The sequence below is a fragment of the Ailuropoda melanoleuca genome, chromosome 10, assembly GCF_002007445.2.
Source record: "Ailuropoda melanoleuca isolate Jingjing chromosome 10, ASM200744v2, whole genome shotgun sequence".
NCBI lineage: Eukaryota > Metazoa > Chordata > Mammalia > Carnivora > Ursidae > Ailuropoda > Ailuropoda melanoleuca.
In genome coordinates, this window is record NC_048227.1 from 109,126,096 (window position 1) to 109,149,693 (window position 23,598).

Consider the following 23,598-nt stretch of genomic DNA (forward strand, 5'->3'; position numbering starts at 1 on the left):
GTGGGCACTCGGGCTGCATCCACGTCTTGGCTATTGCAGATAATGCAGTAAACATAGGGGTGCGTGTATCTTTTTGAATTAGTGTTTCAGTGTTTTCGTTTTGTTTGGGTAAATACCCAGTAGTGCAATTGCTGGGTCGTAGGGTGGTTCTATGTTTCACTTTGGGAGGACCCTCCACCCTGTTTTCCAGGCTGGCTGCACCAGTTTGCGTTCCCACCAGCAGTGCAGGACGGCCCCCCTTCCTCTGCGTCCTGGCCGACACTTGAGCATCTTCCCGTGTCTGCTGCCATCTGTATCTCTTCTTTGGAAGAATGTCTGTTCAGGTCCTTTGCCCAGTTTTAATCAGATTATTTGTTTTTCTGGTGTTGAGTTGTGTAAGTTCTTTATATAGTTATGATGTTAAGTGAAATAAGGCAGACAGAGAACGACAAATACCATATGATTTTACTCATATGTGTGATTTAAGAAACAAAACAAAGAAGAGACAAACAAAAAACCAGACTTAAATACAGAGAACGATCTGGTCATCAGAGCAGAGGTGAGTGGGGACAGGTGAAGTAGATAAAGGGATCAAGACGCACAAGCTTCCAACACAAAATAAAGAAGTCACAGGGATGAGGAGTCCGCGTAGGGAACGTGGTCAGCAATTCTGCGCTGGTGTTTACTGGCGGATGGTGGCCACACCGCGTGCTGAGCCCCGAGTGCCGTGCGGAGCTGTGGGTGCACGGTATCCCACGCCTAAGGTACATACAACGCCAGGGTGCTGTACTCCACTGCACCAGAGGCGACTGGACCCTGAGCCTAGCCCCTGAGCAGGGACTGCGGGACCCCAGAAAACCCCAGCGTTTACCTTTCTTCCACGGTGGACCCCGCAGCCTTCAAGGCTCTTTCAAAGATAATACGAGATGTCAATATTTCACCCATTAAAAACATCAACTTCATGATTTTTGTGTCAGATCCAATACCAAATTCACAGACATGCATCTCCCAATTTTAGCTGAAACAAGTTCTTTGATTTTAGACGGGCAGCCCTCTACCCCTGCAGATGTGGTGAGCTCGGGATTGCCACGTACCCTCTTGTCCATGGTGGCTTGTCTGCCCAGCACTGTCCACGCTCAGTGGCCACTCAGAGAGGCTTCCTGCCACCTGCCTGCCAAGAGGCCAGGACAGAGCAGGGCGCGCTGTGTGTGAGATGGGACTTTGTTTTGCTGTAAAGAGCTGTCTGATGGCATCACAGTAAACCATTCATGCTTGTCAACTCAGGTGTGAAGTTTGGGTTTGGATTTCTGGATGTGGCAGGGGACTGAGTCCCAGTGCTTGGGAGAGAGATTCGAGCTACTTTATTTTGTTTTTTGACCAGTAAGCTTGATAATTCAATATGAAATTAAATCTGTAGGTGAATAGGATTACTAAACCTTTAAAAGCCAATTGCATTTTGTAGGGTGTATGATAAAGAAATGGGCCCTTAAATCCAGGTTTAGGAGAGGATGCTATGAGTGAAAACTCAGTTAAAATCACACGTGTATTTTCATTCCTAAAGGACTTGGTGAGGCAGGAATCCCAGGACAGGGGGCGGGGGGCAGTGGTTGAGAAGATGTGACTGCCAGACCCACGCATCTGCGGGGACACCTTGAGTTGCTCCTTCCGTCTCACAGATGTGTTCAGGGAATTACCTGAGGCCCTGAAGGTCACAAGGACATGTCCTCAATGAGAACCTCTATTTAGTTCAGCTCTGCCTGCCAGAAATCGTCTGTAAGTCCAAATGGTGTGAAGAAGCCATTACTATTAATTTATGTGGAAGAATTTTTGAGCGTTCCCAGACCCCAATAACTCACCTGTCTTAGGCTTTTCTGATTGATACCTGGAGACACATATTGCTAACAGATACACACATATGTGGAGATAAAGCCCGGATGTGCACAGACCCGGCCCGGCACTCTGGGGGCTGGAGACCGAGGTGCTGCTGTGGCCTCCGGGGCACGAGCTCGTGCTCGGTGAATGTGGCCTCCGTGCAGGCTAGCGAGCCCGCTGTCCACCAACGCCGGGCACCGTGGGCACGTGTCTCCTTTTTCTCATCTCACCGTCTGCAGATCGCCTTCGGTTAGTGAAAACGGCGTCTAATGTGCGTCTTTCCTGAAAGTGAGGGGGCGTGTTGCAAACTTGTGAAAAGCGGGATGCTTGGACTTTTCTGACGAGGAAAACGGATAGGATGCTGGACGTGGCAGGAGGCGTGTGCCAGGCAAGAACTAAACGGTCCTAATTGTGCCACACTTGGCAGAATTCTTAGTGAGATTTTTATTAGGATATTTATTTAGTTCAGTTGATATTTTTTCTCCATTTTTAAGAGGATGAGGAGAAACTGGAGGAGGCTTGGTGGAAAATTGTGGGAATTACTCATTCACAATAAAATAAGAACAAAGACACATTAAAGAAGCAAAGGCTTTTTTTTTTTCGGTCTTCACACGCAGAGGAAAGACTCAAAGGTTGGCTGGAAATTTGAACTTACTTACAAGGAGGTGTTGGGCACTTTGTCCATTTATTAGCACTTCGACAGCCGCGTGAGAAAGAGTGAGCGTTAAAGCTATTCCTTGGCTGAGCCACGGAGGACGAAGAGGGTCTTCCTGGACACCAAGAAAGGTCCAGCTCATGAAAATCTGGGCATAAAAAGGGAGTTTACGGAACGCAGGAGGGTGGAGAGACCGTGTTGTTCCTGTCCTTTCAGATGGGCTTTCACGACCCATGGATTAGAAGCCACGTTCACTCTTGTCCTGAGCCTTACAGCTACGTAGATGTGTCCCCTTGTTCTCAGAGGCATATCCTCTCGCGTCTCACCCGCCGCGCTCAGCTTCCTTCCCTGGCCAGGTCTCCCAGGGGCCTCCCAGCAGGTTTCTGATCCCTGGGCCACCCCAGCAGCTGTGAGGCGAGGAAGACATGGACCTGCCACGTGCCGCTGCTGGGGACGGGGGCCCCTTGCTACCAGAAGAAGCCAAAGCTGCATGCGTGTCGTGGAGGCAAGGCCCATCGCGGCCAACCCCACACCTTCCCTCTTCTCCCCACCAAGAGCCCTGTATTTCCATCTTACCCAATGTCCTGCTCCAGAAAGAGGCACGTGAGTCTCGAAGCGGACAAGAGACGGGTGACATCGCAAGGGGCTGCCCTCCACTGCATCACAAGGGGCTGGCGTTCACCTGCTGAGCAAATCATCTGACATCTGTGTGCAGGCAATCCACTCACTTATTTCCTGTCCAAGAAGATGGACAGGTTTCCCAGCCCCCTCGGTTGGGACATAGATATTTATGGGAGTATTTCATGAACAGCAGAGCCGGCTTCCTGTGAGCGGCCTGGGCAGTTTCCCCGTCTGCGCCTGGTTTAACCATCCGCTGCCACCAACTCGAGCTCCCTCGTGGTTTCTGAATATGAGGCCCCAGGTTTTCAGGTTTGCGCCGGGCCGTGCAAGAGAGCTGGGTGTGACCTGTGCTAACACACTTCATCCCGCGTCGGGTCACGAGGAGCCAGATTCGGGAGTAAGAGCGGCACTGGCGGCCACCCCAGCAGCTTAGGAAGACCACGTGGAGGGTGAGAGAAGACTGGGATGCGGTGAAGGGTAGTCCGCCAGCTGGTCCGAAGGATTAGGAATACCCCATGCTCCACTCCAGCAGACGGGGGGCTCTCACCTGCGGCACCTGGGCTGGCACATGGCCGCGACCGCGGTGGGATCACTGAAAACTCACGCGAGCCGTGGCTAGACCGGCACCGGTGACCTAGGATTCCGGAAATACAATCACACTGACCGGTGATTAAAAAGATGGGTTCGCTTTTTTTTTTTTTTTTTAAGTTTTTAATTTCTAAAATTCAGTGTCCAGGCTGACTTCTCGTTCCCCAGTGTAATAGCATGAAGTATCTTCATTTCAAAACGTCCAGGCATTTGCCTCCACGGCAGAGCCCTGCGCGCTGGCGGACAGCTCACACCGCCACGGGAACGTGCAGGGCATGCCTGCTCCCGCAGATGCCCGCGGCTCGGCACCACACTCCCACGGTTCTTCCAGAAGAAATCTGGGCTTTCATCTAATTTAAAATACTCTCTAAGATGGTAGGGGAGCGCTGTCAATGATGTCAGTGCGCAGAATCCTGGTGGTCTGGCCTCTGCTCCTTTGGGAGTCACGGTTCTGCAGAAGAGCGAGGAATAAGGCTAGATGCACATTCATCACAGAAAGCACCTGCCAGACTGACTAAGAGTGTAAGCATCTCAGAGACGGCTGGAGTGACTGAGGAGGACAGACTGTTCTCAAACACCATTAAGTGAGTTAAATTGGTTGTTAAACAACTGCTCTTCCATGATGAGCAGTTTGTCCCAAATAACCACTTTAAAAGCCTTCCAAGTATGGGGTGCACTCGAAAATAACAGATTCGCTTGTAACTGGCCTACGATTCGCTTTTATTAACGTAGGCATCCCTCACAGCTCGTCTGAACGGATCGAGCCTCTGCCGTGACCAGACTCATTGCGGTGATTTGCTGTGGTGCACGGCACAGGCATGACACCCCAAGCGGGGGTCTCAGCGCCCGTGTCTGCCCCAGGCTCCCCCCGTAACCCGTCCGTGGTGTAACCTGGCGTCAGCCGCAGTTGGAGAATCCCTCGTATCAGAGCCGCTCTCTGCTCTGCCCTGCTCTGCATCTTCCGTCTTCTCACGGGAATGGCCAGCCATCAGCACTGGTCCCCATGCTGCCTTCCTGAGCACACCCTGGTCATTCCTCCGCCCCTTGTGCTCCCCAGACGGCCAGCAGATAGGGGAGGCCGGGCCCCAGGGCGCCAGGCGTGCAGGCCCGGAGTCAAGGGCCGCTGTGTGCTCCAGCTCGCCGCTCCTCACCAGGGGCCGTGCGGGCGACTTCCACTCAGCTGACTTCCTCCCAGCCCCTCACCGAGTCCTCCTTGCTGCTCCCCCTTAGTCTCCTGGTTCTCCTGTTTTTAAACCCAGAACCGATCAGAGCCCCGAAACAGTGCTGGGCCTTCTCTGTTTTATATTCTTGTTATAACTGAGCTTTCTTTTCTTTGCTGGCTTTGTGAGGACGTTTGTGGGTGGCAGTCCTGTTGTGCAGATGGCCCCGGGCTGGAGGCTGGGGACGCAGAGACACTTCAGGGCCAGTGTCTGTGCTCTGGGAGCCGAGACTGCAGTGTTATGGTCCTGAGACGGATGCACCTAAACAGGACAGCAACATCATAAGCAATTAGGAAAATTAAGGAAATAGACTGGCACATGATCAATTTCCCCTTCATGCCTGAAAATGTCATGGAGTTATTCTTAAAAGCTCTGTTCCAGGTTTTGTGCCAAGGTCGGGAACACATTGCCCTCACCCCAGGTAGTGCTGCCGGACTCAGGACTCTCTGGGGAGCGTCGTCCGCCGACACGGGGCAGGGCTGGGGGGTCAGAGTGAAAAATCGCTTCTCTCCCAGAAATCCCGGAGGGAATGGGCACAGGCAAAATCCAGTCAAAGCTGGAGATTGGCCAGAGCACAGGGTGATTACTTTTAGAATGCAGGCCCAACTAATGAAAATGGCATGGCTGACGGTAGAAATTGAGCTACATTCTTCCTGATAACTTAATTCTTTAAGAATTTCAGTGGACAAACCGAGACCACAGCGCTCAAATACGTACGCTCTGCGTCAGGCTGCTTGGACACTCCCAAATGACCAGCGATGGTAGGAAACTTTCAAAACCTGCTTTTTAATGAAAAACAGCAGGCCATGGAAACTTCTAGAATACTTTCCCTGACACAATGATTTAATTTTATTCTTAGCTCTCTCCTGACTTGTCAAATCAAGAACAGTTTTTCAGAAAAATCAATGGTTTCTCCCTCTGACAGAAAGGGATAAATGGACTGTCCCTTGGTCGGTAGGGAACTTTCAGAAATGCCTGAGATGAATTTTTCAAGGGTGATTTCCAGCAGACTAGTCTTAGAGCTTTGGGTTCTCATCCTGTCTTTTCTCTGCACTTTGCTTATTAAATCAAGTAACTTGTTTGGAGAGTATAATGCCCTGTTATCAGAGATTCCTTAAATTCAGGAAATCCTAGATTTCTAATTTTCTTTTTTAATCTCCAGAGAAACGTGCACCGTCTGCCGTGAAATACCACTGTTGTAGCACTGTTCGTTGGGCCCCTGGAAGTCCAGTTGAGTCAGTATTTTATTTAACGCTTCACACTGTGAAATGATAACCACTTGTTACGTATACGGGGTAAATTTGTTCATTCAAATGCAAGGGAATAGCAATCTTTACTTTGTAATTTCTCTAATGGAGAAATTATTTTTGAAGCAAAGAGAGGAATAAAATAGGTGTCAGGCAAATAGATCCCTGTGCCTGTCCCCATTCCTTGTAACCTCCCCTCTTTTTCTAGCCATGGCACGTCTTTTGTTGACATCACTTTTTATTGTGATGTGAACCAACTCTCTGGCACCTGCTGTGTCCCCAGAAGGCGCCAGCCCTAGAGTCTCCTTCTGCGTGACTTCTGACTCAACGCTTCCCCTCAACTCAGCAGAAGTGAGGCAGTTGCCCCGTGTCAAGCGGGCTGACCAAGATTAGAGTTGTGACTGCAAACCTTGTGTTCCCACCGTTAACTCTAAGTCCTTTGTGCTTTATGGTGTTGTTTCTGACATCAACACATCTACACAGAGTCTCCTTCTTGAAGGAGCAGCTGACATACAGAATGCTTTTATAGAATGCTTTTGCACTTGGGACATGTGGTCCATAAAAAGGGAAGTCAGGATATGGAAGGCCATTATTCTGGGGCTCATGAGAGCGCTTCCCTCCCCTCCAAGCACAGGACAACTCCAGAAAGCAGAACCGCTCAGGTTCTGAGCAAGAACGAGCGTCCTGGCACCTGGGCTTAATAAACACTGGAAAGAGTAATCTTTGTGGAAGCCCTTCTCTACAGACAAGGTTTTAATTTTCATAGTGTATGTATCTGGATGGTGACTTAGCTCAATTTTTACATAAATGAATATGGATTAAATGAGCCCTTTCATGATCGGCTGGCTCTTCCATCTGGGGCATTCCTACAGAATTCCTTACATCTATGGAGCCAGAGAAGCTGGACTTGTGAAACAGACCGAGGTCACCATGTAACGCTCTAAAAGGAGAAACAGGCTGCAGGTTTGGCAGGACTCAAGTCAGGTCCTATTAAGGAATTTGGACTATATCCTGGACGAGTTTTGTATAATTAATTTTTTATTAAAACAATCACTGACAGGGTTGTGGATGGTGAGTCAGAGGTGCCAAGAACCAAACAGCGTTCACGCTCCAGAATATTGATGGAGAACTCAGAGGGCATCAGTGCAGAAGCTTTATGTGTATTGACTCACTCAATCCTCACAACGGCCCATGAGGAAAGGCCACTTTGTCTGTGCTTCGTAGATGATGCGGTGACGTTAGCTATCCCAGGTCTGCATAACGGAGACCTCACCACAGCGGTGTGTGAGCCACCTACCGGAGCTCATGTGGACGCCAGTCAGAGCTACACACACACACGTGTTCACATGAATCTTCCCGGAACGAAATTCCCTGTAGTGTGGCACTTACGATAAGGTTAGCTATATCGAATGCCTTCTGGGATTTATTATTAAAGGAACCAAAATAAAACTGTAAAAAAGTCGTCCCACACCATGGAACACACACACACCAACATCACCACCCCACCATCATCGTCACCATCACCACCCATACCATCACCACCATCATCATCATCGTCACTGTCACCAGAATTATCCCCATCACCCCCCGCACTATCCCCACCACCACCACCACCATCACCACCCGCACTATCACCATCACCACCATCACCACTATAAATACCATCAATGTCCAGCGTGAATGAGGCTCAATTTATCAAAATCAATACAAATGATTTGAACCTTCCTTCATGTCCTCTCACTTTTCTTCCCTGGGGTTCCCGTGTAGGGTTTGCCATTAGAGATAACAAGATACCTGGGACTTCCAGGCCACCAAGAACGGTCATCGTCCTTGGGTGAGCTGGGATCGTGGTCTGGCTCGGGCTTATGACGAGCACACTTTCGGAAGGATGATCTTGGAGGCTGATAGGCCAGGAGACCTACCTTCCCTTATGCACACTCAGGTTCCACCCAGCAGAGATTACGGGATGCTAGCATGGGGCCTTGGCACGGACAGCCGCCAGTCCAGGCACTGCTCTGAGGTGAGAACCTTGAGATCCAGAGAGGTTAGGTGACTTGCACGAGGTCACACAGACTGTGTGGGGTGCCTCTTGAACTAAAGTCCTGCTCTGGTCTGTGTTATTGGGCTTCTGGTTTCCTTTCATCACGGCATCTGGTTTTGTGGTGTATTTTTCCTGCTCTTTTTTCTTTACCTATTAGAAATAAATAATGCAGGCTCAGACGTAGGAAGCAGTGACTGGCCTTACTCTGCCACTTGGTTTCGCGTGCCCCCTCCTGGGAAGCTTCCTTTCCCTTTGAGTGTCGAGGGTGTATACACAGCAAAGGCAGGCCGAGAGCTGAGCCCTCCGTGACCCCGGGCCCTAGGGCAGGTGAACGTGACCCGCGCACCACACCCCCTCTTCCCTCTGCAAGGCGCGGCGCACCCGCTGCAGCTCCTTGGTAGGGACGCCAGCTCGTGGGCGCAGAGAACACAGACAAGCTCTGCGTTTTCTCACCGCAGAAGGCAAGGAGCCCCCTGCGGAGGAAGTGAACTCTGTGTTTACACGTGTAATGGCCTGTCACACGCCTCCTTGGACGCTGGAATGAAGACATCGCTCTGGCTGTCATAGTCCCGGACTTTGTTAAGATAAGAGCTGCCTCGCTCAGAACAGTAAAAATCAACAGTCTGTGACGTCGGTCATTGGAGGAGTCATCCAAACAGCCCGACCAGAGACAAGGTTTCTGTACAGGAGATGAAGCCCCGTCGCGTTCAAGAGAAGCTTTCCTCACGCCGGTCAGGACAAGAAGTCCAGCTGAGCCGCTGTCGGTCAGCGCAGGCCTGCCTTGCTCCCAGCGGTGCTCGGGGACCGGGCCCGGGCCGGCCACGTCCACCCTGGCTGTGGAGGACGCTGCCGCGCGGGGCTCGAGGAAAGGACTCGGAAAAGCAGAATTCTTATTTAACCTCTGCTTTTCCGTCTTCAGAAATAATTGGCCATGTGTGAGAGGTTCCTGCAGGCGCAGCTCAGATTACTCGAGGTGGCTCAGGGAGGTCTGGGACACAGCTGTGTTTCTATATATATTCTATTAAAGAGTCAGAATAGACACATTTAATAGGACGTGGCCGTAACATTTGCACAAACGCGCCTGTGGCCACTTGGGTTTCGTCTTTGTTGGCTGCAACTTTCTACGACAGTCTGCACCGTTCGGGGCCATAAAAGGCAATGGTCCCTACTCTCTAATTATCACCCACAAAGAAGGGCGACGGGTCAGTCATTCTAAAACTAAACACTGGCCTTCAGTGGTGTCTAGTTAGCAAACTTACATAGCAGCCGACCTCGTTCTGTTACCGACACGTGTGTCTCACGACCGTCGTGCAGTTCCCCAGGAAGGTGCCCCACAGGGTCCGCGTCTTCACTGGGACTCGTAGTGGCTGAAGGACACCTTTGTCTACGCTTGCTCACAGACTCTTTTAGGCTGGAAATACAGCCACAGAGACTCGGGATCTTGATCACCCAGTTCTGTGCGCCCGAGGGCCCCGGATGGCTGTGTGAGAGCTTGGCCACCACCTCTGTGAGTAAAGACATTCTTCCACGCCATATGTTTTGGTTAGACTCCTAACTGATGTGATTCTCAAAGCAAACATTTCCTCACTTAACCAGCTTCAGAGAAGAGATGCATTCCAGGCCCCTAACATCTGGAGGAGTTCAATATTCATCAAAATCTGAGAAAACCTAGCAAATGTGCACGAAAGAAATAGACACTGTTCTTGATCTTTTTGCACAGGAACTTTGGGCAAGCAGTGAGGGGAGTGGGTGTGCAGCCCACCCGAGTGTCCTCCAGTAAGATTCCTGAGATTTGGGGCCGCGCTGCCGGCTGCAGGGGACACACCCTTGGAAGCCGTGTCCTCAGTCAGGATGTCAGCAGGTCTGCAGACAGCTTCACTACGCGGCTCGTTCGTTCGCCACAGGAAAGATTTCTCTCTTGCTTCCGTATCAGCAAGCGGCATTTTCTCTCCCTAGCGTCTGACTCATGCTGCCTTTCCTTCTGGTGGACCTTCCCTCTCGTGTCAGCTCTGGACTCAGATGCGTGGCTCCATCCACACCACATGTGCCTTCTGTATGTTAACCTGACTCTAGTTTCCACCAGCCTTCCTTACCCGGAGTTTTCCCCTGTGGTGATGTCCTCCTCCTTCCTTTTAAATTGACTTGTACTGTGACACGTTGCATGTACTCTGACAAGCTGAACCTGTCTCCCTGGGGTCAGCAGGAAACGCTTGCACAGCTGAACACCTATGTTCCAAACGACCTTTCCTCTGCATGGTCCTGTCAAAAGCTACAGCCTTCCTCTGCCGACCGTATTACATTTTTCAAGAGTAATGGTGTAAGGGGTAGGCACAGAGGTTGCAGTGAAGTCAGGAGAGAGACAGTTTCCCCGGACGTGGCTGCTTGTAGTACAGTCTGTGGACAGAGTGCGAGGAGGGAAACGTGTTTCTCGCTGCAAATTACAGGATTGGCTGATGCTGGTCGTCGCCTGATGTGATCGAGTGTAAGCGAGGAGTTAGGTTACGAGGGAGTCCCGCCGAGCTGACGGATGGCCCTGTCACTGCGCGGGTTCGCGGGGGGCTCTGGCTTGAGGGCTGTCGGAAGGGAGGGCAGCAGGGGGATCCAGTAGGCACCACCGTGCGTGCAGGTGTGGCGTGACGGGCCGTCCCCCGGGGGGACGTCTCGTGCGGCCATGAGGCGAGCGTGCACGCGGCCCGTTCAACCTCTGGCACCGTTATATTGGGGAAACAAGTGCCTACAAAAGTTCTTGGAAACAGAACAATAAAATCCAGCTACCCTCCGGGGAGAACAGTAAGCCATTCTGTGGCTACCTCCCAAATAAAATTATTGGATTGTAGCACATAGTTCTGCCTTAAATTAATATACCCTGAACAAATAGAAACAAACACTGAAGCATGGAGTGAAAGCGTTTCATTCCAAAATGAACCTGGATTTCAGTTCGTCCATGTCGACAACAGTCTGTGACCATCTGTTTAGAAGAGCCTGCGGGGCCAGCCTGTGGAAAATCTGTAGGGAGATGGTAAACATGCACGCGTTCAGTATTAAGAAATGACTTGAGTGTGTAATTTAGAGAAACAGTGTTAAGTCTGAAAATGTGAAACCCGTGGTGTGGATGCAATATAAATTATCCTTGAACCATTTTCCTTTTCGTAAGTCCTCACTTCCTCACTGGGCTTGTTCATTTAGTCGGGTTTCCAGAAGGTTCACCATCAAGCCGGGTATGCGGTGGGATCACGCTGACTGGCGCAGTCTGTCCTTGGAAAATACCCGCTGAGCTCTCTCACCAGGCTCTCCGGCAGCGCTGTCCTGCGTGGCATCCCTGCTGGGGAGGGGACACATCCAGGGCATTCAGTCCTGCGGGGACCGCTGGGAGTATCAGAGTGCTGGCTTCCCAACCTGGAGCAGTGGGGGTGCGGGCGGGAAGCAGGCCCCTCACTGAGTGCAGGTCACCAGGCCCTGGGGAGAGTCCCGACAAAGTCTCTGCCCGCAGCCTTGCCTGGTGGGGGTGGGGCGGCTGTCTGCATCTTCTTTCCCGGGACCAGGGGCTTGGTCTCCAGGTGCGGGGCGCCGTGCACACAGCCTGAGACCTCACTCATCCTCCAGACGCCGGACATCAGGGTCACCTCCTTCTCTTCGTTTCTCCAGTCTGAAAACCGAGATGGGAGATGGGAGGGGCCCGAGATGTCCTCGGATGCCTTCCGGAACATGGCTCTCGGGGCTCTGCTGGTCAGTGCAGGGGTCCCCAGAGGGGTCAGCCCACCTGGGTGCGTGGGCTCCCTGAGCGCTGGTTCTGAGGAGTCGATGAAATCCGCGTTTGTTATCCGGGATACTGGGGCTACGATACACAAGTCATTCAGCCAGAGTTTCCATGAGCGGGGACCCCCGTGGGGGCACATCGCCTCTTGCGTGTAAGACTGTGGGTGCTGCAGCCCTGGGGACCCTGAGTTCTCGGGAGGCGGAGGTGATCGCTTCTACCGTCTGGTGAGCAGACACACTGCTAGGTGGGCAGCGACATGTATGCGCAGGGCAGGGGTGCGTCGGACCCGGGAGCTGTTGTCTGTGTTCCGTGGCTTGAGGCGGGAAGTTTTAAGGCTCCGCTGAACCATGGGTGTCTCCCACGCTCGTGAAGCTGACACACGCAGCTCCCATTCCCTTTCAAAGTGCGGTCGTTCGCTCGGAACCGGCAGGGGACTTGGGGGTGGTCAGCTTCTGGGCAGCACGGCGGGCCGTGGGTACGTGCCGCTGCTGTGGTCGGTGCGCACTGAAGCCTCATCGCCAGCGTCCCCGGGCTCAGGCATCTGGTGAACTACCTGTTGGCGGAGTGTCTTTTTCATCGGCTCAGGCTGTTTCCTTCGAGAGCCCCTCCGTGGTAGAGATTTGTGGGGTAGAAAGAATCCAAACACACAAAGCTTGGCTTTCCAAACTCAAAGCCGTCCCGGTAAAACTGACCTGTAAAGCATGGGAGTGTGTGAGGCCTTCGGCACCAGCTCGGTCCCAGTAGGTATACGGCGCTGCCGACATCGGGAACTTAGAGGAGAGGAGGGTCATGTCAGCTGAACTAGGCAGTAGTTTTCCTGGAGAAAAACAGCTTTGAGCTACTTTACTAAAAACGGGACAGAGTTGAGTAGGGCAGCAAATAAACCATGGTCAGGGAGGGGGTGAGGTCCTCGAGCAGCAAAGCACATGTGTAAACAGGAGTTCCCAATTAGTCCACCTGAGAGTGTGTCTGGGAAGAGCTTAGAATCAAGGAAGACAGAAACTGATGTGGTTTCCTTGGTTTTGTTTTCATATTCCAGCATACTATTAGGTTATTTTTCTATGGAAAGTAGGATTTCCAGTTGTAGTAATTGATTGTGGGTCCAAGTGAGAAGCATGTATGTAATCTTTTCTCCAAAGATTCTGCCCTTTACCAGAAATGCTGTGCTGGAAACACAGGCTCCCGAACCAGGCTCATAACTGCTGGCTGGGAGGGTGATGATGATGACGGCAGACCAGGAGGACAGGGCTGCTCTCGACCCAGCTACCAAAATAGACTTTGCATCACAAACACAGTTTTAAGAGATCGATGTGAGTCGTAACATTCACAAATGAACAGCATTCCCCTCTCGGCCTCTCCAGACTGGACGCTTTCTAAATACGAAGTAAAATAATCATCCTGGAATCTTCAAACATCTTCGTCTGAGAAGACAGGAGACTTTGTGGCAACTGGTTGATGAGTGGCTGGTTGAGTTGGTTCATAGTGACTTAACTCAGGCACACAGAAGTAATGTCCCATATTAATATTCCATTCCAATAGCCAGTACTCCCTTAACTAGATCATTTCCAAAAGCTGCCTTTAGCCATATGCACGAGAACAGGTTTTTCACAGTGTAACGGCGCCAGATGTCATAACTTCTATCCTTGGCAATTTATTTGTGAAATACTCTTTTTAAAACCAGGAAACCGAAGCCAAGTATTGAAATGATCTCTCGTTTCTTGTGCTCTCCTTTGTTCCTTGCTGAATCGAAGGCTCTTCCGTGCTGGCTGGTGGGTAAGATTGTGTAGCCATTTGCCTTTTACTGACTGTTTTAAGATGAGTGGTCGTCGGTGTGTAAAACCCCATACACCCCATATCTGCACAGTCCAGCCACAGCCTTCCACTTCTTTGTTACGTTCTCTTTGGGGGTTGGCTCCACGTCCAGACACCATGATGGTTAATTCTCCCACCGAGCCTATCACAGCCCGTCTTCGTTTTTGTGCACTTCCAAGTTTGATATGCAAAATATTCATGTCTTTCTTCATTTATGCCATTGCAAAGGTTTTTTGAAAAACGAGACATCTAAAGGCAGGGTCTTGGAGTGCCCCTCACAGAGCTCACTAGACGTTGACTCTAGTCCACTGACTTCACACCTTCACCCCAAAATGGCAAGACACTGACCTGTATCACCTGAGGAGAGGTTACCTTATCTTCACTGGAAATGAGAGAAAGTGGCTCAAAGTGAAGCCTGGAGGGGCCGACCCTTCAGTTCCAGCTTCCCCTTGGAACAGAGGCCGCTCCAAGCCACGAGGAGCTCTCTCTCTTCTGAGCGTGTCGGAGAGCAACTAGGCCAATCCAATTCCCACTGCTCTTTGGAGAACATAAGTCGGAATGATGCCATTTGTCTTCTTTGGAGAGCTTTCCCTTGTGCGTCAGTTCCCTGTGGGAATCAGAGGGTGTAGGAGACGTGGGAGATGGGCTGTGGGACACTTGCTGTGCTCAGATGATCATTTAGACATTGAGGAATGCATGCATAGGGAATCTTTTGATTTTTGAAAACTTCAGAAACCGTATCACACAGGCCCCAGAGGGTTTGATCCATGTCCTCATTTCTGAAGACAAACCCCACCTCTCAGAAACGACGGGAAGGCGAACCCCAGAAGGAGGTCCTTGGTTATGTGGTGTGTGCACAGATGCTCTGAGCGCAGCCTCGGGGGTCACAGTGACATAGACACAGGACCCTCGTCCACGTGGACTTGAACTCTACTAAGGAAAGGGGAAACCAACTGTGGTAGATTCAGTGATAGTTTAAGAATTACCCCAAGCCAAAGACAATGCTGAGGCTGTCGCAGCGGGAGCGGGGCGCCCGGCCACTTGCGTGGAAGCCAGCGGGAGGCCAGTCCCCTCCAGGACTGCAGCCTGACCCCATGCAGGAGGCGGAGGCAGGGCAGACGGGCAAAGCAAGCAGCAAGGGCCAATGTGCAGGAGCGTGTCCCCAGATCAGCAATGCCCTCGAGTTGGGACCACAATAGACGTTCCAGCCTCGGGGTCTGCAGGTGGGTGGGGGTCTGGAGCCTGGCGCTGCCTGAGCCCGCGGTCTGTCAGTGGCCCGCTGCTTCTCAGGCCGTCTGCTCGTTAGTGGAAGGGAATGACGGAGACTCCCCACCTCTTAGGGTTCTCGTGAGGTTTGCTGAGAGCGTGTCCGTCCGTTGGCTCAGCTCGGGTTCAGGGCACGGAGTGGCCGCACATCACTGGGAGGTTCTCAGCGGGTGTCAGCGGAGCTCTCTGAGTGCCACCCCTCACCTCGTTCTGGAAGGGAGGGGGCTGGTTTCCCGGGGCTCTGGGCGGCCTGAGCACTGGGGAACATCTCCCGCACAGCGTGTCAGATCTGTGCCATCCTGGCGGTGCCGTCAGTGCCCCCTGGAGTTCCAGACACGGTCGGCCTCACCTCTGGTTTCCCTCACCTCTTTAAAAAATGTGTGTGGCTCTCTGTTGGTTTCCGAGCATTATTTGGACATGACTTTATTGTGGTCTTACACCAGGGGCTCTGCTGTGTTTGCCAGAAGGGAGCCGTGGCCTTCACGTCTTAGCTGTCCCCTTGGCCACACAGGCCCGTCCTCGGGGGCTTGGCAGTGAAGGCCCTGCTGCCACGAGAGCAGATACCTTCAAAAGCGGGGCTGCCCTCTGACCCCTCTGACAACTCGCTGAGCCCCTTTATTCCCGTCTTCAGAACTGTGCCCGCCCCCCCGGTGCCGGGGTGGGGGGTCAGAAACTGCTCTGGAATTGTACACACTCCGCCCGTGGTCCCCGGTCCAGGTGATCCGTGATGTAAAGGGCACGGAGACCGTGCAGAGACTTACCATCTCACTGGGAGAGCTGCCGTGCAGGACGTGTGGCGCTAATGCCAAAGCCTGCAGGAAACAAAGCAGGTGCTGTGTCTGTGTGCCCGCCGCTCTCCGAGTCAGTAAGCAGCCCAGCAGAGTCACGGCTGTGTCCGGACAGGCACTGTGGGCGCTTGAAGCAGGAAGGGATGCAAGGTCAGGGACATCCTGCGCCTCATATCGTCGGCAGGACTTCAGGGACAGAGCTCAGAGGCCGCCGGCGGGTTGCATCTCCGTCACTCGTTTCGGAGACAGGAAGCCCCTGACGCTGCTGCGGCCCGGGAAGCCGTGAGACGGCCGAGTCTGGTGGCTGCACCTGCCCTCAGGCATGCGCCCAGCCCACGTGCTGGTTAGCAACCGCAGACACAGCAGGGGTCCTCTGTCCCCAGACAGCACAGGCTGCGAGGACGACGCTCGCTCAGTCTTCACGTGTTGAGCGGTTAGTGACACGGATCCCATTTGGAATCCAGTCAAGGTCATTGGTGCTATAAAATGTAATTGACAAGCACGTCATAGATTGGAAGCTTATTTTTCTTGATGGCGAAGGACGGATCTGCACGGCTTTGCAGTTTGTATAGATGGTCTATCCTGTTGTCAGCCTTCTGTTCCTTCTTAAATTCCCCACAATAGATACGAAAGAGGTAACAATTAGAGCGAACTACTGGAAGTAAAAAGCAATGAGCTAGTAGTTTGAAAGAAAGTTTTCTCTGTATGAATGGAAAGCGTTCCTTAAATTGCTTCTGTTAAACAAATAGAGAGCAGGAAGCCTGAGCCTGAACACCTGGACGGAGTCCGACTGCACCTGGACTGTCCATGAGGTGCACGTTTGTCCTGTCGCTGAGCCCAGAGCCAGCTGCTGGCTCCTTCCCTCCAGCCCCAGGCCAGGAGGACGCCAGGCCGTCAGATGGGGGACGGCTGCCTCTCAGAATGGCCCCCGGCTGGGGTGTGCGTGCCTGGCTCGGGGAGCAAACAAAGGAGACCCCGTCCCACACCCTGGGTCACCCTCCTCCTGGCCTGGTCTCTGCCTGGTTCTGTAGCCCCAGATGGACACGTCACTCTTCCGCTGGACGGCATCGTGTTCGATCGCACTGCGTGGGTCACAGGTACACACTCCCAGGGTGCCGTGGGCCGTGCGGACGCTCAGACCCCGAGGCTGCGTTGTTATTACCTCTGGTTTGTGGTAGTAACTGTAGACCTCGAGGCCTTCCTGACTCAGAGCTACGTTTGTGGCGACAAGCATGGCTTAGCTACAGGGAGGCAGAGTTATCTCTGGAAACATTGCAGAAATGGTCTGAGAAGCGTGAGCCCACGTGCGCCATCTGTTCGTGGAGGGCGTGGCAGTGAACTAAATCAGATTCAAAAACAGGAAGCGAGGCTCACACACAGGGTAGAGGGTCCGAGTCATTTCCTGTGGACACGCATGGTGCTTGGTCACAAAGGACCACGGTCTCCCGAGGGCGTAGCAGCCATGGGCCTGGTTGGACGTCGACTCCGTGTTGATTCTGAGCGTCTCTCTCTCAGTTGCCTTATCTTTGAACAAAGACGTGCTCTTTCCTGTTGAGGCGTTTTCATTCTAGGAACTGGGGTGAAGGGGGGCCATTGTGCGACGTCATCACATGCCCACGAGGGTGAGAGTGGCTTCCTGACGTCCACAGGGATTCAAATGTTTCGAGAGTAGACATCGGACCGTTATTTACTTTCAGTGGTCTTAAAAACACTCTACCTGAAAAATGTTGTCGTTTTGGGAACATCAACAAATTTTTGCTTAGGAGAAAAGTCAACTGAAAGTAGTTGTTCTCCTGAGTGACACTGGGAGAGAGGACAGCATGACTTGAATCAGGAAAGCCTCGAAAAGACAATAAAGATAATCCTAATACTTGGTGAAAATATTTATCAGACATTGAAACATTGACACAGACGACCGAGGCTTCCGAGGGCCGCTCCGCGTTCGGCTGGAGAGCGCAGTCTGCGGACAGCTGTCCCTACATAAACAGTGACCTGGTGTTTCGTCGGAGCGTGTGGGCTGTGGTTTTAACAACACAAGCTTTAGAGGGATGGTGGAGCCGCCCCAGGGGCAGCTGTGCAGGGAGAGAAGGAGGCGAGCCATGGGGTGAGGGCCCTGTGCCGTCGTCGGGCAGCTGTCCTGTCGGCACGCGGCCCCCCAAGGCCCTAGAGGCCAGGGTGCGCAAGCAGGTCTGCTGGCCCCTGAGAAGGCCTGTCTGCCTCCCGCAGCGGCCGGTGATGGAGAGGCGAGGTGTGGGGGAGAAGCCCCCGCGGCTTGGGGCCAGGCTCCCTTCAGCCCCAGGCCTGTCACTGCTTTGGTACGTTTTTGAGGCCTGGCCCGTGTCACGGTGACGTTTCCATTCCTTTACTACTGTCACTTCCCTTGTGGTGAAAACTCGCTTACAGTTCTGAACTTTTTTCTTCCGATTTCTTCTCGTTTTACATTTCCATTTGCCTTTTTGTCTCAGAAATAGCTTTGAGCTACAATCCCCGTCATGCAGTGACAGACAGCACTCCAGCATGAATAGAACGAGGGATCGCCTCTCCATCCAGGAGAGTCCTCTCAAATGTCATCGAACAAGACGGTGGAGGCTGGACAGGGACAGTCAACAGAGGCCAGGCCCCTTTCCCAGCTGCCCCCCCACCCCCGCCCCTCAGCCCAACTGACCTGCAGCCCCACCCGACCCTTCACCTGCAGGGACTGTGGGACTGTGTTCCCTGAACCCTCATCGCGGCAAACCCCACCTTCCCCACTGATTTGGACATGGCACCCCATTCGTGCATCATCAGCACAATCCTTAGAGCGGTAGCCGAGGTGCTCCGGAAGTCCAGGGTAAATCCGTGGTCCCACCAGGTCAGGCCAGGATGTGGGATGCTCACCCTGTCTGGTTTGATTGCTGCCCTGGGCCCAGCACCTTCGCCGGCGTCTCAACAGCGATCTGTGGAACGAGTGCCATAGTGCGGACAGAGCGCCCCCGCGAGCGGACGAGTATGTGCAGTCCCTGCGAAGGCCAACGCGGGGCGGGGGACAGAATTCGCCTTGAGGAAGGCCTCGCAGGGGACGCGGCTTTGTCTTTCTGAGACGAACTCAGTTTTGATTTATCTTCTTTACTTAAAAGGAAGTTCAACATCTTTTCCATATAAAAGCGAAGAGTGTTCTTTTTTGGACCAAAGTACATATTAGACAAAACACAGTCCTTACCCATGCAGGAAGATCAGTGCAATCCCGCCTGTTTTGTGGAACAGTCGAAAAGCTCTTCAGCCGGATTGCTTTAATACTTCTTGTTTTAGAAGGGAATTAAGCATTTACGTTGATTGCCTTGTGTGTTAAAGAACTCTAAAGCTTTTGTGCGCCCGCAGTCTTGGTTTCTTGAGAAGGTGTCATTTCCAGTTAGAAACCGTATGCTGCTTTACTGTGTTAGGAGATATGGTTCAGTCGGCAGCAAAGTAATGACCTGCCTGTGTCCCCACGGAGGTCATGCTTGCCGTGCAGAGTAGACGCGCCGTGCTCCCTGCTGAGCTTTCTTCAACATGCCGGCCTTTTCCCAGACACTCAAGATCTTCACCTCCAGCTCATCCCTCCCCGGGTGTCTTGAGGCTAACGGGCTGTGGGGATCCCCGGGATCAGGCACCCGGGACGTTGGGGCCAGTTGGTCAAGCACACCCCCCTCCCCGGGCACTCCTGCCCGCAGGTGCCTGTCTGGGCTGGAGGGGTTCCCCTGTGCAGAGGGCTTCCCGCCACCACGCTCCTGGGCAGGGAGCCCGGTCTGCCTGTCCTCTCTGTTCTAGCACCACCAGTCCTGCTGCTCATGGAGTCGCTGCCCTAACCACCTCCGCGGAGGCCGCTGTCCTCTCCCAGCAGGAGTGCAGGCGGCTGCAGGAGATTCCCCGGGTTTCCAGATCACGTGCGACCCACCTGCAGCCTCCCGGAGGGAATAGCTAAGTAGACCATAGCTTTTTCTTGAAAGGAACATCCTCGCGATGGTGCGCATTTCCCCGTGGATTCCAGTGCACCGTCTCAGCTGGGTCAGAGGGGAGTGACGCAGCTTTGTCGCCCTGCTCTTCCTGTCCCGGTGAGGACTCGCGTCTGCTTGCTGATACGTGTACTGATGAGGTGGGACCCGACGTAAACAGATCCCTGCTGTCGGCAGCTAACAAGCGCTTGCATAGTCACAACAGAACCTCAAGTGTCCGAAGGAAATTGATGAAACCGGAGCACGCGTGACCGCAGAGCGTGTCGGCGTCCGAATGCCCGGCCTGCCGTAACACTGACCACCCGCCCACCCAGGCCCATCCTCCCGAGTCCAGAGGAGACAGCCCTGCCGCCGCCCCGCTTGTTCTCCTCCTCCTGAAACAGGACGGGGAGTAGTGTTCCAGGCATGCAGTCTGGGGAGTTCCCGGCGCCCGCGTGTGGGAAGAGGGCTGCTGGCCGGGTGCTGTCTTGCAGGTGAAGTACGTTGTAGGAAGCTCGGCTTCCCGTACACTCCGTGACTCTTGAGCCTGTGGGGTCACTGGAGTCCGGCTCACCTGCAGAGGACTCCAGCCGCATCCCGCTCCAGCATGTGACCTCGGGGCGCCTCCCGATGCTTCCCAGCACCAGGACATCCGATGTGCTGTTGGCGGTCGTAGCACCTCCCTGACACGGCTGCTCTGACAACCAAAGCCCGCGAATCTCTTCGTCCCGTGTACTGATTCAATGAATGTTAGATCCTGTCATTTACAACAATTATGATCCAAAAGGGGGCCCGGGTGGCTCAATTGGTTAAGTGTCCGACTCTTGATGTTGACTCAGGTCATGGTCTCATGGGTCGTGAGATGGCAGTTGGGCCCTGTGCTCAACGGGGAGTCCACTTGAGGATTCTCTCCCTTGCCTCTGCCCCTCCTCCCACTCGCATGCCTACGCTCTCTCTCTCACTCTCAAATAAGTAAATAAGTCTTTAAAAAATTCTGAGAAACAAACTGAAGACTTCAGAGGGGAGGGGGGTAGGGGAATGGGATAGACTGGTGATGGGTTGTAAGGAGGGCACGTATTGCATGGTGCACTGGGTGTTATACGCAACTAATGAAGCATTGAACTTTACATCAGAAACCAGGGATGTACTGTATGGTGACTAACATAATAAAAAAAATTTTTTAAATAAATAGATAAATAAATACCTTACATGTACTTTCATCTAAAAAAAAAAAATTTGATCCAAAATNAAAAAAATTTTTTTAAATAAATAGATAAATAAATACCTTACATGTACTTTCATCTAAAAAAAAAAAATTTGATCCAAAATCAACACGTGTATTGCAGTGGGCTCAAATGACCATTCACCTGAGCTCATTAAGGTAACCAGCGTACTAATTTCCAAATATTAAACAACATTTCTTTTCATTACAGAGAAAGTACACTTTTACTCCATGGGTTGTGTGAAATATGAAAAAAAAAAAAGTATGTACTTAATTTTTTTAGGTTGTCCTGGTTCCAAAAAGAATGAGTTTCTGACGAGCATTTTGGACGCTCTGTCCACTGACATGGTCCACGCGGTCTCCGACCCCTCTTCCTCAGGCAGGTACGTTACATTCGACAATGGAGCGAGGAGCTGAGAAGGAGCCCCAGGTATCCGAAAGCTGGAAGCTGGTGTGGTCGTTGGGCATCCGAGGCAGGTCAGCTTCTCAGGAGGTCGCAGGGCTCTGGGAAAGCAGCCCTCCCCCAACGCTTCACGGTGCTGCGTGCGTTTGGTGGTGATTTGTCTAGGAGGTTTCCCCTGTAACGCAGTTAAGCTGCCGAGGGCCGTGTCACCATGGGAAAAGCCGGAACCTGGGATTTCCAGCGGTCCCAGCGGGCGGTGGCGGGCAGGCGGGAGGTGGGAGTGGAACAGAATGTGAGGCCTTCGTTCTGATGGCTTCGAGCCTTGGAATTGCATTTTAGACCTATCAAGTAGATTTTAATTCTTGGAATTACAGTGTTTGATTTCAAGTTTTCAACATACTATGTATTTATAGTAGAAAAACCCACATCGCATAAGATTTACCATCTTAAGATTCGAGTGTACACTCAGTGGCGTTATTTACACGGACACTGCTCAGAGGGTGACTTCCGAAACTCTGGGCACGTTCTCGCAGGAAGCGGGGCAGACATTCTGCACACGTCGTCTGGGGTTTTGAGCTGAGCTCCTCTAAGTTCCCCAAAGCTGTTCTGTTCCGTAGCTACCTGTGGGTGGGAGGGCACTCCTAGCGCTGCTGGGCACGGTGTTGCTGGCATTGGACCCCCCTGAGAATTAGCAGTAGTTTATCTCTTTCTTGTAAGAGGCTTGTTCTCGAGGGAGACGCTTCCTGTTTCCTTAGAGCGCTGGCCTTCCGCCCCACTCCCACCGGCAAAGCCTTGATGAGCTTCTCTTCTACGTGAGCTAAAGCTTTCTAGTCTCCTCAGACAAAGGCTCTGCTCTCTCTGTCTCTCTCCTTAAGGGTAAGATTCAAGAAGAGGAAAAAAGGCAATGCTAACAGAAAATGTCACAATCAGACAATAAATTAAGCTTAGAAAAAAAAATGACCTTCATTTCAAGTTGACATATTCTTAGAAAGATTGCTCTAATCTGGAGAACTAGAATTGAAGGCATTAAATGAATTGCTATCTGAAATCTCTGAAAGTCTGAAAATATTCAGTAACATTAGAATGCCTGACACCTGTTAGTGTCTCCCGCTCGGGGGAACACAGCCCCCTCCAAGTGGGTAGAATCACGCGGACGCCAGTGGGGAAAGGGCCGGTAGGTGCTCGCACACGTCCACCTTCATCTTCCGCTGAGTGAGAAGGCACGTTTTAACGTCTGGGACGTGTTCAAGGATTTGACTCAAAGCCAGACCTTCTAGGAGAGTTTTTAGTTCTTTGTATCTTAAAATATCAAACTTTTTTTTTTTAATCCAAGGGAAAATGTCTGGATGTATTTTCATTTGCATCTTTCGGTACCCCTGCGGTATAAAATGGTATGCCAGTGAATCCCATGTAAAGGAGTCGAGAACCTTGGGCTCCCGGGTTTGGGGGGGGCGTTGATATGCAAGCTGTCCTGCCAACTCCACGGAGCACAGAACCTGGGACCAGCGGGCTCCCTTAAAGACGTGGCCAACGCCAAGTGTGTAATAAGCACCCATAAATTCATTGTGCCATTTGCAATTTTGAAACCAACTTGAAATATTCTTGCTAAATTCCTTTCTCTAGATTATTTTTTAAAAAATCGTTCTATCGTTGGCGAACCCATGCCAGCTTAGGCATCAGCACCCCAGGAGGGACAAGCGGGGCGCCCCTTCTGGGAGCGCTGGAGCGCACCGTGAGCCTTCCGTAGACGGACAGGGGTGGGGGAGGCAGCCGCACGGCCGGCGTGTCTGACGACTCGTGTGCTCTTCCAGGCCTTCGGAACCCGACCCCAGCCACACGTTAGAGGAGCGTGTGGTCCACTGGTACTTCAAACTACTGGATAAAAACTCCAGTGGGGATATTGGCAAGAAGGAGATTAAGCCCTTCAAGAGGTTCCTTCGGAAAAAATCAAAACCCAAAAAATGTGTGAAGAAGTTTGTCGAATACTGTGATGTGAATAACGACAAATCCATCTCCGTGCAAGAGCTGATGGGCTGCCTCGGGGTGACAAAAGAAGAAGGTAAAGCAAACGCAAAGAAACGCCCTAGTAAGAGCCTTTCTCGTTGTTTTGCGCTTTGCAATGCGCCAGGTCTTGACCCCTGCTCGACTGGCTTCTTAAAAAGTACAGATTGTCCTTT

General features: G+C 52.2%; 1 protein-coding gene across 3 annotated transcripts in view; it reads left to right on the plus strand.

The window, feature by feature from the left end:
• SMOC2 (SPARC related modular calcium binding 2) overlaps positions 1–23,598 on the plus strand; it is a 164,595-nt gene that overhangs the window by 132,642 nt on the left and 8,355 nt on the right. For 2 of the 3 annotated variants that reach the window (XM_034669483.1, XM_034669484.1), the window contains exons 10-11: positions 21,302–21,401; positions 23,233–23,507. In XM_034669483.1, the coding sequence (XP_034525374.1) occupies positions 21,302–21,401; positions 23,233–23,507 (375 nt within the window). The remainder of the gene's footprint in view (positions 1–21,301; positions 21,402–23,232; positions 23,508–23,598) is intronic. The other variant, XM_034669485.1, reaches the window with a different exon arrangement.